The sequence below is a fragment of the Galendromus occidentalis genome, unplaced genomic scaffold (genome assembly GCF_000255335.2).
Source record: "Galendromus occidentalis unplaced genomic scaffold, Mocc_1.1 scf7180000077190, whole genome shotgun sequence".
In the NCBI taxonomy this organism is placed as follows: Eukaryota; Metazoa; Arthropoda; class Arachnida; order Mesostigmata; family Phytoseiidae; genus Galendromus; species Galendromus occidentalis.
The window spans coordinates 121,979-137,290 of NW_003805178.1; the positions used below are offsets into that span (position 1 = coordinate 121,979).

Genomic DNA, 15,312 nt, shown 5'->3' on the forward strand with positions numbered 1-15,312 from the left:
TTTCCTCAATGATAAATGTGAGACGGAGCAACGTTGCGGCATCCGTGCGCCATGGCGAACTTTCCGCGACTCATTCTGCCGCATCATGGCGGCCCACATCGTGTGCGCGGATCGAGAACCTCCTCCCGATGTTCACTTCGGAAATCGAATTCTACTACAATAAATTTGAACTAGGAACGAGGGGGAGAGAGTTGATACGAGCCAAGGAAAATGCCTCAGATTCGCGCGCCGGGTGAAGAGTTTAGCGTCGAATGAGCCGATTCCGCTGAGCTTTGTGAACCCAGCCATCGACCGTCCGAACTTTTGCGTCTCCGAGACCGCGAGAGCCAGCATTCTGTTTGTGTATGGGTACATGATCCGTCGTGGCAGGTCGGCGAGCGAGGCAAGTCGGTGCAGAGTGTGCGCACCTTTATCCAGCATATTATTAGGCCGCTGGCTCTTCATAATGAAGGGCGGTGTGCGGCGGCTTAGTGTATGCGCGCGCCCGCGGAGGATAAATCCCGGTGAGTCTGTTTCAGGATCAAGGTGAAAAGAAGCAGATGTTTCATAATGAGAACACGCTCTGTACTCCGGTTAGAGCTCCGGTCGAGCTCACGACCAAGCGACCCGACCACCGACCGGCCGTCCGGCCTGGTCCCGACAGAGCAAGCAAAAACCCAGATCGCGAGCGGCTTGTGCGTGAGGAAGGCATCTATATATTTGCTCGACTCGAACCCTGGTTCGAGGGTCGTTCTCTCGCGGCCAACTGCCGACGTTTGTGCATAAGAGGGTGGCACTCATGGAAACACTTCTGCTCGAAATCCCCCCGATACTATTGAAAGACTCTCTCGAATCGAGGTTGGAGGTCATTCACGCAGCCATAGGATACGAGCTTTTACGAGCACTATGCCTCTGAGACTCAGATTTTCTCATGCCGGTGGATTCTAAAACGCGAATTTCAATATCACCGCCGTACGAGCAAGTTCACACTCGGCTTTACGTGATCGGTCTTCTGAGCTGGACATGAGCCTTGCGTGTTCTTCTTGTCGCTGCTCCAAGGAGGGATAAATCAAATTAATTGTGTGGGTTCGCTACTAACGTCGGTCCGACCGAGGAGCATGCGCCGACGCTCAGTTCGTTTTCGTTGTTGTTGTTACTACTACTGATGTCGCTGTTGTTGATGATGCGGTCACTTACAAAGGCCTCGGGAGATGAAAACGTCTAAAATGCATCCGGTCACGCACAGAGCAAATGGAAATAGACAAATTTGTGGGGATGTTCAGTCACTGAAAAATGTCCAATATAAAAGAAGACTGCGGAACAGAAACACTAGCGAGTATGGAGCTCTCATACCGAGGCTCTCCCAGTATTTTCTCCTCATGATTCTGGACTCATGAATACGGGCTGATACTTCGATTCAGGGGATTCCCTTCTGTATCGGACATGGAGCGTTCGAGCTTTGAACTGACATCAAGCGCGAAAAGAGTATTGAGAATGGAATTATTTCTCAAGATCTGAGAGAAATACCATGACGCAGCTCCATCGAAAGACGGAACAGCGAGGAGACTATCAAACAAAAAAATGTTCGACGCCATTCAGTAACGAGGGAAAAATCGCTGTAACAGCTATTCTAAAAAACCTATTGTTCTTTTCTTCACCACGAATGTATTCTGTTCTTAACCAGGCGACTTAAAAACGCTCACTTGTCAAGTCGGTTTCTCTTCCAATGTCTTCTTCTCCACGGGACTATTACTTGCGGTGGAAAATCGGGAACTTCCGGATTTATTCTGCGGCAGCGCTGTGACTTCGCAATGGGTTGCGCGCTTAGCCGGAGCTCAGTTCTGTGAGCGCCATCGGGATTCGGCTAGGAGCTGCCAGCGTACTCGAATCCGACAAAGAAATTTTCCGATATCGCATCGGCCGTTAGACATCAATTATCATCATTTCGGGGCAGGTCTCCGAATCGGCGAGCCTGTTCATCTCGCTGGTGAGTGGGGGATCGATCCATTCAAAAGATCGCGTTAGCGGACTGTCGAATGCGGGAGACCTGAATCTTTGTACACACAATGCTTTTATGTTGCACGATGGAAGCATCATCCCATCGGGACGTGTGTCGAGGTGCTGCGCATGTTTCCCTCGGTGCTGTAAGAAGATTTTGGAAGAGATTCTCCAATTCGCGACGGAGAAAATCCGGGGGTCCTGGTGATCTTGTAGCTGGATGCGGGGGTGAAAAAAAGATGGGAGATAGTCTAAGTCATAGGTCAACAGTGTAGAGCACAGATTGTTATGAATAGAATATGTCGAGTGTTTTTGTGTAATAAAGCAGAAGAATATGCGAGGATATAGAAATAGAGCCTTTGATAGTAATCGATGATAGTACGAGGCAAGTGGGTTTCGACTAGGCCGAGTCCCGCGGCCGAATACGATTCATTCGATAGAAATTAGCAAAGACGAGTTCCCGAGGGTCGTTTCTTCACTCCCGGCTCACTCCTCCGAAACTCCAAAACTCCGAAGCAAGACAGTATCATATCTAACTAAGGAGAGGAATCGGTCTTCCAGTTAAGAATTCCCAATGATTTCACCTTATACATGCTTCATTTCATACGCAAGATCTGTCACCAGCACACGCGCACAAGCAAATACACACACACAAGATCACAAGACACAACGTGGGGAGAGCTGCTGAAGAGGGAGGAGGCGGATCTCTTCGGCGGCTATCCCGCCCACTGGGCCTCCTTATGGTGCTGCTGCTGTCGCTGCTCCGGCTTCTGCTGCGGTCGTCGTGGTGCTCTTCTCGTCCTCCGGTTCTTTCCCTGCTCTCTGTATTTTTCTTCGCTTTTTCTGCCTCAGACAGTTGCCATTGCTCAACAAACGGCAAGACGACGACCTTCGCTTTTTCCCTACGACTTGGACAACAACGCCGTCGCTGTCGTCATCTTCGGCGATGACGGCGAAGACCACAATGTCAGCGGCGATAATCGTAAGCAGCGAATTAAACTCGAACTCATCGTTGGACGATCACCAGAATCCGAGCTGTGTTTCCCTACGGGAGTTGGACGGAGTGGGCGATGATTTTCTGAGGTTGACATCAAGGCATAACCAGAAGCTCCGGCGTCGCCCGGAGAGAACTCCGATTATTCCAATGAAATTTCGTTTAGAGAAGTTCAATCGACGAGCACGAGCGCTCCCCGTCGAGAATCAGAGCGAATTCTTTAATTGCATCGTGTGCTCGAATCGCAGTCATATGACTTTGTAAAATCGGGGAATTATGCGCCGGAATAGGATGCGGCGTTGTTGACGGGCGGCGGTCAAGATTTGGCTCGGCTGCCACCAGAGAAATAAACAGCCCTGCCAAGGCGATCAAGCGCATCATCTGTGGGTAAGTCGTTTGCCCGTCTGCTCGGGGAGCTATGCGAGCGACGCATTCCATCGGCATCGCAAGAAATGTATATGGCGGGACTTCTCTACTTCTCGCGCGGGGTTCCGAATAAGTCGAGAGGAAGCCACATAATCCCGGCATCATCATGCCAGTCGACTGAATAAGCACCCCTCTGGGTAGAGATTCTCTGTGCTGGTGGCCTATCGCATCGAATGGAAAATACCGAATGCCCCACCTAATACTATACGGACCGTTCGTCCGTCCGTTTCTTGGAAGATTGGATATTCGCTCCCTTCGCAAGGTTCACTTCGACCCGGTCAGGACGGAAGTGACCGAGGTTCTCCAGTCTTCTGCCCAGATGTCGACTCCGTACACGATCAATGTCTTCCCGATCCATTTTTCAAAATACGGGGGAGAGAGAGCCATTCCCCGCTCTTGCCTCCGGGGGGACCGGATGCTTGAGCACTGAACTAACCTTAGACGAACTCTATCAAAATAAGAGACTATGACGGCTACCTGAACTCGACGGAACGATCGAGGCGTTGTAGGAAGTAATCGCGCCGCTGTCGTATACCCAATGAATGGAATAGCGAGCAAACGAATGAACTGACGAAGTGTACCCGCATCATCAAACATAAGGCTCACAGCAACTGAACGGAGGCCTGTTAGAACCGTCTAAGAGACTCAATCGACGTCAAGCTCAATTTACTTTCTCGAGTTCCCTCGTCTGGGTGTCTATCCGTCGGAGAGCGTCGGGTGGGAGGATATTCCTTCCTCGGATTTCATGTGTCGGAGCATCTTGTCTCTCAGGACTGCGCAGACTTTGGCCGTCGTCGGAACCACAAAAGCTGAAACGGAAGGAAAATTAGGTTCATTCCATTTTCGTTGATGAAGTAGTTCCCCGGGACGTGGGTACTTGAATGGACGACCAAATCGTTCCATGGCTGCCGCTACCGACTGTGAGCCTTTCAATACGGTTTCCCTTCATTTCGAGCGTCGCGTTGGTGTGACTACAAAATCGTTCCCGTGATGATGCCTCCGATGATCATCATGATGACGACCGACGGCGCGAGAGTCCTTGTCGCTGTTATTGTTGTTTGTGGTGGCGTCCCTTCGGTGTCAGAAGTACGTGTTTTTCGCCTCTTTTCGCTTCTTCTGTAGCGACCATCATCTTTTGTAATGATCTGTACCGTTTTGAGGGCGATCGTTTCTCGGACCGTCATACAATCTATTCGCTTCGGTGAGTGTGATCGACATTCAATCGGGTGATTTCTATATTCTCGCTTCAACGTCATCTCACGAGCAACCAAATTGGCACAGTGTCCCTCTGTGAGTGAGCTGCCTGGTCTCGCTTAGGTCCTCTTGAGTGCGCCGAACGACGGCTGCAGACTCTGCTGACGGAAAATGGCTTTCATGGAGCTCACGGGACGGGGTTAGAGACCGAACAGCGAAGCGCAGTGCGGAGATCGATCATAAGATCCGGCATCCTCGCAGCCTACGGGATTCATCGCGGCACAACTCAGCTCTGCTCACGCGAGATGATTCTAGAACTTGGTTCTTTCGGAGTCGACAGGTTTCTGTCTCCAGGTTTTCGAGGGTTCGACCCCGGCTCGTACTCCTGATGCAATATTGACCCTGCGCTCTTGCCCACAGAGCTGTGTTTTCAGAAGAATCAGGAAGAGGTGCTCTCACGCAAAAGTTAAAAGCTTGTTTTACGAGCAGAAACGGATTCTCACTGCTCGTCGCGAACAGAGCCAAAACCGGAGCGTCGAGGGGTTTTGTGAAGTTCTGCTGTCGTAAGCAAGGAAGTTCATCCATTACATGGCGACATCAGACGTGAGAAGAAGTGGTAGAACGGATGACGATCTCGGCCTCAGCTGGCGACGCCCTCTGCCTGTTGGGAAGAAATTTATAACTTTCTAATTTATAATTGCCGGTTAGCTCCACAGTGACTGCTCCGATCGATGAGATGCTCGGTCACTAAACTACCGTCGTGTTCGCTACCGTGCGGTGACGGCCGAACAGCCGACCGATTGATGATTAACTCACCGACTTCAGGACCGAAGAGGATCCAGCGAGACAAGTGCTGAGGATAGATCCATCGGGACGAGCCGGTACCGCACGGGGGAACGCTGTCCAGAGGGAGACGGTGTCAGCGACTTTCGAAGGCTTTGTACGTCGCGACTCGGGAGGATTGATCGTACGTTAAGCGCAGACGACCGTCGATCGATAGGTATCGTTCCCGCTGTATTCCTCGAGCCGGCGCAGTGGCTCCCGAGACGGCTGATCTATGCCGAACGATTGCTCCCATCGTCACCATCTCACGTTGAGGATTCATCATTGATGGGAAACAATTATCGCAGTTCCGCCTGTTGCGCTGAGTGTTTCGCGATTGCCTGGTCCACTCGGAGTCGATTCGGCGCAATCAGAAACGCAGCTCCCACTCCATCGACGATTCAATAAAGGTTTGCCACCGCCACTTCCACTACACAGGCTTGTGAGGCGAGCTCCTTTCTTCTCATTTTTTTCTCTCGTCTCAATATTGCCTCGACTGCCGCTACTTCGTCAGTCTGCCTCAAGACACACACGACACGTCAAATATTTTTTGAGGTTTTTGTTCAGAACCAACTGCAGTTTGGACAGGTCACGATTCAAACGAAGATCACAATGGACCGAACGAGAGGAAAAAATTCAAAGGAAAAATATGAAAGCAACAACAATCCAGCAAAGCGCGATCGACCACGCTTGGGAATCGGACCAAACACCGTGTATCGCTTTCGCAGCTTTTGTCGGTAGCGGTGACCGATTGGGACTCTGAGCGATTGGAAGAGCCGGAATCGTGACACAATATTCCCGACGGCTCGCGATACCGTAGATCCCGCGGAGCCCTCGACAAATCACAGGTGCGGTGTTAAAATCTGCGAGCGAGGATTCCGGACGAAGTACGAGGTGTTGAAGTTGGAGCAAACACAGAGACGGAGAATCCAAGTATTCTGAAGGAATCACAATAATCTCAATTATACCCGTGGTTGGGGTCGTCGTTTCTGTTGTCATACAGAGGGACACATAGCCGAATAGAGAAAGGACGATCCCGTCAGATCAGTCACGGCATGTCACTCACTGGACGCTTTCGAAAAAAGAACGAAGAAGAAAAAAGAATACGAAAGAAAAGAAGAAGAAAAGCAAGTCCTACTCAAAGTTGACCGATCAACAGGGTAGACTGACGTACGGATCGACCGACGCTCGGACAGATCCATGGAGGACGAGACCTACGAAGAGCACGAAACGTAGCGAGCAGAAACGGTCCGTTCTCCAGAAGGAACAACTCAATTCCGAGCTGGAAAGACGAGGATCTACGGTCTCTGAGGTCTCTGGGTGCATAATGGAATTATCATAATCAGCCTTGGCCTGCGTAGGCTCCATGAGGGGAACATTTTTACCCAGGAGCGATTCCCTATCAGATTTCGCCCGGATCGACGCGTTTCGAGCGCTGGCTCTCCCAAGGGAGCCGACCGGGAGAGGCTACAGTTTGCGAATCGTAGAACAAGAGTTTCTACGCCAGAGTTGAGAAACTGCCAGTGAGAGCCGATTTATGAACAGATGATCGGATCGACGCATAGACGGATCTAGAGACAGATCCCGGCGGACGATGGGAGGACGGCAGGCGGGTCAGCTCTTGGGACAGACGGACAAACGGAGGAAGGAAGGAAGGGAGGGAGGAAGGAAGCGAGCAAGGAAAGATTCGTTGTTGTCATCGTCGTCGACGACGCCATCTACGACCAAGAGGCCGTTTGGCTGCTAGCGCTCACATAGTTGGCGTTGTTGCTGGCAATGCCGCCGCCGCCGCCACCGAAGTCTCTGCTTTTTCTGTCTTCATAAAATGACAAATTTCTCCCGGCCGCCAGCGGCGCTTGCAGAACTTGTTTGGCTGACTGGCGGCTAGCCGCTCGCTGGCTGGCTGGCCGGCTGGATGTTTGGTCGGCCGGCCTGCTCGACCGCCGGCTTGCTCGCTCGCTCGAAGAAACGTCGACGACGGCGGCGGCGGCGTCAGCGAGCAGACTTCGTCCTCCTCATGATATATGAACGAAGGAACGAGCGAACCAAACGAAGAAGCAACGAACCAACGCGAAGAGCGGAGAAAGGAAGAGATGCGTGCCTTCTCTTCCCCCCGGCGGTCGGTCCGTCGTTCCGCGCTTTCGTTGGTCGGCCGTTCTTCCGAACTGGCTGGCTGACTATGTGCCGCTGGCCGGCCTGCTTGCCTGCCGCTGAAGCAGCCGATGTTGCTGCTGCTGCTGCTTCGTCTACCACCACCGCTACCACTGCTGCCGAAGCCGAAGCCGCCGCCGCCGCCGCCACCAACACCGCCGTTTCTGCTCCTGCTCCATGCCCTGTAATTATGGCGTCGGTGCTGAGACGACGACGACGACAACGACGGCGGCAACGACAACATATAAGCAACAACCTGCATCTGCGGCCTGCGACCTGAATCGAGGAAGCGAGGATGAGAACGAGCGCGAGTGGGCCAGCGATCGAGCCGAGTGAACAGAGATGAACTGGAACTGGAGAGAGATCATGCAGCTGGAGAGCGTTTCTTAAGCGATCTGTGTCCAACAAGGCCTTACCCTCCAGGAGATGTTTCATCTTTATGCGCCGTCTCATGACAGTTCTAGCATGAATTTCTCGGAGAGGTGATGAGATTCCCTAGTTTCAATGTCTATCCGACCTGCCTTGTTGCTTGCCTCACCCTGAACTCGAAGGGGTAACTCACCCCGGGCCCGATCTAGGGAGGAAGACTCCAGGATGCGTTCTTCGCCCTTTCCCAATTACCATTGAGAAACCACTCCACACCCCCTCCCGAGCTCTGCAGCTAGATGTCTAGCAGGCAGAAGTTCCGAGGTCCGACGGAGGATGGAATAATGACCCTTATGAATAATTTTGAAGAGCCGAATTTATTCCTGTTTTCGAGACGCCTATCTATACAGTGCCCGCGATCCATTGTCGTCATTTATGCCGCTGGGGATGATTTTGACGGCGCTCGACGCGATGCCAATATCGTTTTCCCGCTCGTGAAAGCATGAGATCAGCTTCGGCTGGAGCGATTATGACTTGGTAGGATCTTCGCGACGGTCGTCGCTCATTCAAATACTCGACATCTCACTGGATGACATTGCCGAGTTTCCATTTCAGAACGTCGGGAATCGAATTTTCAGGTCAAATCGTTTTTTACATTTCCTTTCTCATGAAGGTTGAGAATTTCTTACTGAATCGAACTTCATGAGTGATCGTGTTTGTCGGAGTCATTCCTGATATCCCACCGATGTTGCTCGTTTCTATGCAGTTTACCATGAGCATATACGACTTCGGACGACACCGAGGGCTACACTGCGATACCAATCCTAGATCTCAGTCGCATTCCGGCGATGGTACGTCACTTGATTTCATTCCAGACTCCTTGTGTTCAAGCGTCTCGAAAATGTTGGACGATTTCAAGACGGCGGCTGGGCCGGTCTCACCGCATCCCGATGCGAGGTACATCGTCCTTCGGATTCCGGTATCAGGTGACCCCCAAAGGGGATGCTTTAACGCCCAGTATCGACTCGCGACGCAAGCAAACACAGTTTCTTAACCACGATCGTGATCAGCTGAGTCGCTGCGCGCTTCGATATGGCGTGTTGCCGGAGGCACATTGGAAACCTGAATCGTGGTTCGCATACTCCGTCACGTTCAAGCCTGTTGCCACCGGTATCGAGCTGATATTCGAATTTTTCTGGAGTTTCCTCCTCGAATGCTATATCATGGATCCGTCCGCATGGATCTCACGGACTCGGACACAAAGTTCTCTCAGATCTCTACTTCGAGAACTGTTCCTCTGAGGTTGTTCTGCCCCCTGCATGTTACCTTCCTGGGGCGTTCCCGCTCAGACTGAGCGTACATCATCGTGGTCATCTATCGTCTCTATCTCGATTCCTCGAGATAATAATCCTGCAAATCAATACCTAGGCAATGATTCAACCGATGTAATGGAGTTTTTCGTCTTCCGCATTCTTATCTCTAATCCGTTGAAGTATGCTTACGTATACGATCGTATGGCATTAAACTCTATCGTATGGCATTGAACCTTATCGTATGGCATCGAAAGCTATCGTATGGCATTGCAACATGTCCTGTATGAAATCTTATGCCACCACGCGGCATTGGTCATTATCTTAAAGCTAAATCGCCATCGAATAACTTACGCGCGCTCCTCCTTCAAGAGCGGGTTATCTCCGGCTGAACTTCCACTAAAGGGCTACTCGAAATTTTGAGTCAGCTCCGAATTCGGTCATTCTCATCCGGAATCGATTTAATCGCTGAGGTTCTTCTGAGTATAACAACATAGCCTCCCGATACAAGAAAATGGGTTAATGTAGTTTTTTCTGAGCTACAATTTTATAGCTGTTCCAAATATCGATAATGCAGCTCTAAGGACTCTACTACAAGCATAACAGTTAACGATGATAAAACTGGTAGGGTCGGCTCCATCGCCATCACCTCCGACTGACTTGAATCAAATGATATCCATCTTATCCCTTCTTCGCTACGACAGGGAGTTTCTCACCCTGGAGATAGGGATTGATCTTCAGAGCAGGAGGCACGGTCTTCGCCTGCTGAAGGAAATGCTGTCAACCTTCGGAGCGAACGTCTAGCAGAGTACCCGACGCCGACGTTGCGAAATCGATGATGATTGAGTCTCACCTTCTCTTCGGATGTGGAGTTCTCGTGGTTCCTGTCGTTGACAAAGACAGCGAAGCGTTTCGCGCGACTTTTTCGTTCTTCGTCCTTGTTTTTCTCGGAAAGCATACGGGTGTACTCTTGGTGAGTTTCCTTGTTGAAAAACTTTTTCGCGACCAGTGATTTGTGTTGTCCCTCCACCTGGATCATCGAAAGTGACAGTATTCATGATCGTAATTCTCCGGATTCCTCGACGCTCACGTCAGCGTAGAGAGGCTTACCGGAACTTCCTTATCTCCGAATTTGTCCGCGATCCTGTTCAGCGCGGACTCGACAAGACCCTCATTGGATATCTGCTGAGCGAGAGTGTTGACCTCGTCTTCTTTAGTCGATCCGGGGCAGTCGAACATGTGCTCAGTATCGCACATGCATTCCTGCTGCTGTTGGAATTCTCTGCAGAACGCAGCCGTATTCTCGAAATCCTCGAGACATCCATCGTCGGCTGGAGGACCCAATTATCAATTACAAACTCTCTCGTGCGATGTAGAAACTCAAAAGTGCGAGCTCCGGCGATCGAGAAGGGCAACTCACCGGTGTAGCCGATGGGGCAAGGGTTCGGTGGGTTGCAGTAAGCTGGGAGCACTGCGTCGGACTTGACCACCTGCGGAAATTTTTATCCCAGTCAGATGAGCTCCACTTCCTATTCGTATGTGCTGCATGCGAGGGAATCATGCAACTCACTTGAACGTTTCGGCCACTTCCGTCGGGTTTCAATCTTTGAATGCCTTCACCGGCGCCTCCGGCGACATACTGATGTCCCCAGAGGGAACTGTGTTCCAAATACTCCTGGTCCCTTCGGTGAGCAAAGAGAAAAAAGAACGTACTGAGTTATTATCGGTGAAGACATCAAACGGGAACAGATTTGTTTTTCGAGCTCAATAGACGGAGAAGAACAAGCTTCAGCGAGTGTCCCCCTCATTTTCGGTCAACAGTAGCTAAACGACCGAAAATGTCAGTGGCACGGATCGTGCCACGATGATCGCCAAAATCACCACTCGTCGGGGAATACTGGCGCCTGCTTCGAGCGGGTCTCGTTTATCGCGGTATCCTTGAGATACGTGACGTCGAAGGACCCGACTCGTCTCGAAACGACACGTGAAAAATTCATCAAGTTTTGAAGTTACCGTTGTTTGAGCCCCACACAGAAGAGGACGGCGGCGGCAGCGGCGACATCGTCAAGGATCATTGTACCGGAATAGACGACCGACGGACGGTTCCATCGTTTGTATCAAAGGCTACATCTGATCGTTGGCGCACGAATGCCGACTTATATAAGAGAATTGGCTGTCGTCAATCAAATTTGACTAATCATTCTCTGTCTGCGCAAAGCTATAATTATTTGCGGGCCAGTATGAGTCTCACCGGAGAAAGTCGATCTGCCCGTTGTGCATAGTTGTCTTGACTTTCTGCTCGGACGAAAAATTTCGGAACATCATGCGATCAATCTGCGAAACTATTCGTTTCGAGGAAGCATCGCGAATGACAACACTTCAAGCTCAGGCTATATGGATTTGGTCGCCTGCCCTTTCCAGAATAAGGATTCGCTCCCCGTCCCGAGATTCCGAAGACACCAGGAGTCATCATTTTTTCTGTATGCATATCCCGATTTAATGGTCTATGCCGTATCACCGAGCTCGAACTATGATCCTTCGGAACCCTTCATCCGGAAAATTATTCATTTGGAATGGATATTGGTAGGATTCCAGGAGCCAAAGGAAGCTTGCGCAAATTTGCCACTTGCAACCAGCTCCTTTGAACAAACATCGCTTTGTTTGAGTCAAAACTCCGGCGTCCGCGAGAGTCTCACACGCAGCTGCTTTGTTCGTCATTATCATGGGTTTTATTTCCCTTTTGATTGTTATTATGCACTATACTGGAATTTTTCTGTGGATTCCTCCGCTGGTGATGAAACTTTTCGGCGCATAATTCTCTCTTGTTCACTGCTCTGCCGACAAGTCGGTAGCGGCATTATCGTGGCGCGGATCTTCAAAAAGACTCTTCTGCCAGCAGAGCCGTTTTCAGATAATTGCTATCTCCGGCTGACTTGGAGTAAGCGGGATCCCTCGTTTTGTACTATTTGTCCACCTGCCGATCGTACTCCGCTCATACGTGACTTCGTATCTAGCCTCACTGCGAAACATCTGCAGATGTTTTTCCGATCTAAACCAATTCTACCGGAACTGAAGTGTTGACATCGGGAAGACAAGGCGGGCTGCCGATCATTGAACGCGGTACCTCGTACGGGACATCGATATCCCTTTCTCTAAACTGCTCGACTCCTCCTTCTCAGGGATTCGTTTCGTAGATACGGGCGAATATGTCACAGTCGAAAAGAAAACTGCAAAATTCCACCTTCGACGGGCTCGGAGGCCGTGATCAGCGGCTCTCGGCTCCACGGAAGTGTCATCGGCTGATCGTTACATCCCCAACAGGCAAATGACACTCCAACGAGTTTCTCCTCCGCAGAAACATCCCTGTCACTAGGAACACTTCCCAGAAGCTCTCTCGACATTTTCGCTCCGATGATGTGGCTTGACACCGAATCGTGTAAACCCTCTCAAAACTTCAGTGCACCCATCTATCATTAAACGTGAAGCGGGCGACTGCTGGTTGCGTAGCTTGTCGATCGTTTGATTGATCGATCGATCAGCGAAGCCAGGAACCGCCGCGCCGGCAATCATTGCTTAGTGAACTGGATAGGTAGACACTGATCCTAGCGATACCTGCATGGATCTCGCGTTTCCCGCGGCTTCCGAAACCGAGAGCCGTCCTCTATGGAGAGCAGGAGCTCACCGTAATTTCAACCGAAGCTAGTAAATCCTCACCTGATGGACGGTCCGTAGTTGTAGACGGAGATCTGACCTTCTTTTCGGTCCCTATACATATGTTCGTCGTCGGAAGGTACGTCCTTCAAATAGGCCGTGTCGTCCTGCGGCCCCTGATTTTGCCGTCCAGTGAGCTCGTCCAGCATCTGAAGAATGTGAACATTGCTGTGACGACCGAACATTCGTAGATTCATATCATGTGTTAAGCGTGCGTGGCTCTGCATTCTATGTCTCGAGTAGCGTGCATGGAACCTACTACCCGCATGCGATAGCATCTGCTGAAGAGGAATTCAGACAGACACTCACACGAATACATAGAACCAGCACGAAACCTACAATGAACGGGAATGAGAGAAACCCGAGAGAAAAAACAGTTACTTCTCTCCGAACATACCTGCTGGAGAAACATCTCATCGGCTTCTGACACATATTCCGCCGATGCGCCGCTGGAGCAGAGCGCAAGCCCCAGCAGGATTAGGGTTTTTGGCAAGAATGCCATTGCTCCGAACTGCAATTTGATCAAAACAACTCTCAAGTCTTGCCTCAGCTCCTGCCCCGCTCCCCGGTGAAGATTGGATCCTACGATGACGTGAAATCCATCGGTGGATTCAGAGTCGTCCGCTACAGCATCGGATCGCAGTCTCGGGGAGTCTCATACAATCTTTCGTCGCGATTTGCCTGACGTCAGGTAGACTAATCCACTGTGTCCACCGACCGGAGACTCCGGTCAGTGGAGACAGTTGTTGCTGGATGCCAGTTGTGGGTGAGATCAGCCCATGGCCGCGGAAAATTAACATGGTCTGCGCGCAGGATTCGTGGAGGAAGATGCAAGACTGTTCCAGAAATCAGGAGGGCGACTCCGCTCTCGTTCTCCTCGTGCCCGGCGCAGATATTGCGCAACCACATGTTGCGCAAGCATCGCCCCAGGTTCTGTCGAGATCGATTCGGTGACAAAGCGGGACATGCTCAGAGAGAAACTGAGAGGATCTGGGCTTCTGATTCACTTCCATTATCCGTGACCATTGATTATTTTGATTTGAAATCGTCTCGGGTACAGCGGAAACAACGGACCATATGCTCGCTGAAACTCGCTGATGCTCGCGAGCCTGCTCAGATACCTCTCGGTCAAATATAAATGAATTTTCGGTACAATCAACCTAGTTTCGGAGAATGACAAGCAGAAAAATCTCGAGGAGACGATTCATCGTTTCACGACACGAACATGTGAGCAGGGGGTCGTTTTGTTTTCACTTGACCTTTCATCGGAGTTGTCCGCGATCCGCGCAGTATCACAAATATTTGACGTCTCTCAGCGACCCCAAACAGACTCAGAGAACACTGATCAAGATGTCTGTAAGAAGGAACAAATCGAGAAAATTCAACTCACCCAAGCAGTCCGCAGCTCCCGTAGAGTCGGGAAGCTGTTGCCGTGGACTGAGGAAGCTGTGCTACGACCAGCAGCGCCGTCACTCGAGTGTGGGGCAATCGGAGTGTGACGTCAAAGGAGAGTTGAGGAGCGAGAGGAGTGTTGTAGCGCGCCTTTCGAACTCCTGTGTAACCCTGGACTCACGACAGGGTCAGCGCCTTTCCCCTCAACGGAGTCCCGCAGTCCTGCATACTCGGAGTGATTTCCCCAGCGGACTCCCCAACTGCTGAGAAGCTCGCGACTTACAGTCGAGGAATTTACCCGCATCGACAAGCTTGCCGCGCCGGATATCGGGGTTGCCAGCTAACTCACTCCAAGACCTCAGATCCTTGACAAACTCTGGCACTGGATCAGAGTCGCCACAATTTGACTCGCTCCTCGGATATTTCGCAATCCTGAGGTGCCGAAATGCGGCTTGAGAAGACTCCTCATCCCGACCTTGCGTCGATACGAAAGAGGATAGACGATTTGTTTAATGGTCCAATCATCCCACGCGGCGGCAGATGATTATATGCCAATCCCAGCAGAAATTCTGAATGGAGCAACGAAAGCTCGACTGGCCCAGAACCGCCATGGAAATACCGCAAGCCCATCGGAGAAATTTCGGGAAGAATCTCATGGGGTCTTGCGAGCGGGGCTTCCGAGCTTATTCGAGTCCTTCTGTGAATCTAGGATATCATCATTAGTTGATCGAAGACCTTGCGGATGGCAGTCGTTCTACTTTGCCGGCTTGCTGTCTTATTTATTTGACGATTTCAAGTCTGGCAAGCGGCCACTTGTTTGCCCAGCCCCGGCATCGTTGTTTCGGCAGCGGCTTCCGCTCAGTGGGTGATCCTGGGAGTTGGTCGTCCAGCTGTCTCTCGTTGCTCCGTGCCCCACTTTTGAAACGACTGAAGGTGACGAGTAACATCATCAACCTATTTCAAGCATCG

At 51.0% G+C, this 15,312-nt stretch overlaps 1 protein-coding gene across 1 annotated transcript; it reads right to left on the reverse strand.

The window, feature by feature from the left end:
* Nucleotides 1-8,286: 8,286 nt before the first annotated feature.
* Nucleotides 8,287-14,404, reverse strand: 7B2 (Secretogranin_V domain-containing protein 7B2). The gene is made up of 8 exons (XM_018638861.1): nucleotides 14,342-14,404; nucleotides 13,349-13,462; nucleotides 12,955-13,100; nucleotides 10,811-10,922; nucleotides 10,661-10,730; nucleotides 10,351-10,571; nucleotides 10,094-10,270; nucleotides 8,287-10,002 (listed from the first exon to the last, which is right to left on the reverse strand). The coding sequence occupies exons 2-8, from the start codon at nucleotides 13,451-13,453 to the stop codon at nucleotides 9,922-9,924; spliced, it is 912 nt and encodes a 303-aa protein (XP_018494377.1). The 5' UTR covers nucleotides 13,454-13,462; nucleotides 14,342-14,404; the 3' UTR covers nucleotides 8,287-9,921.
* Nucleotides 14,405-15,312: the final 908 nt, after the last annotated feature.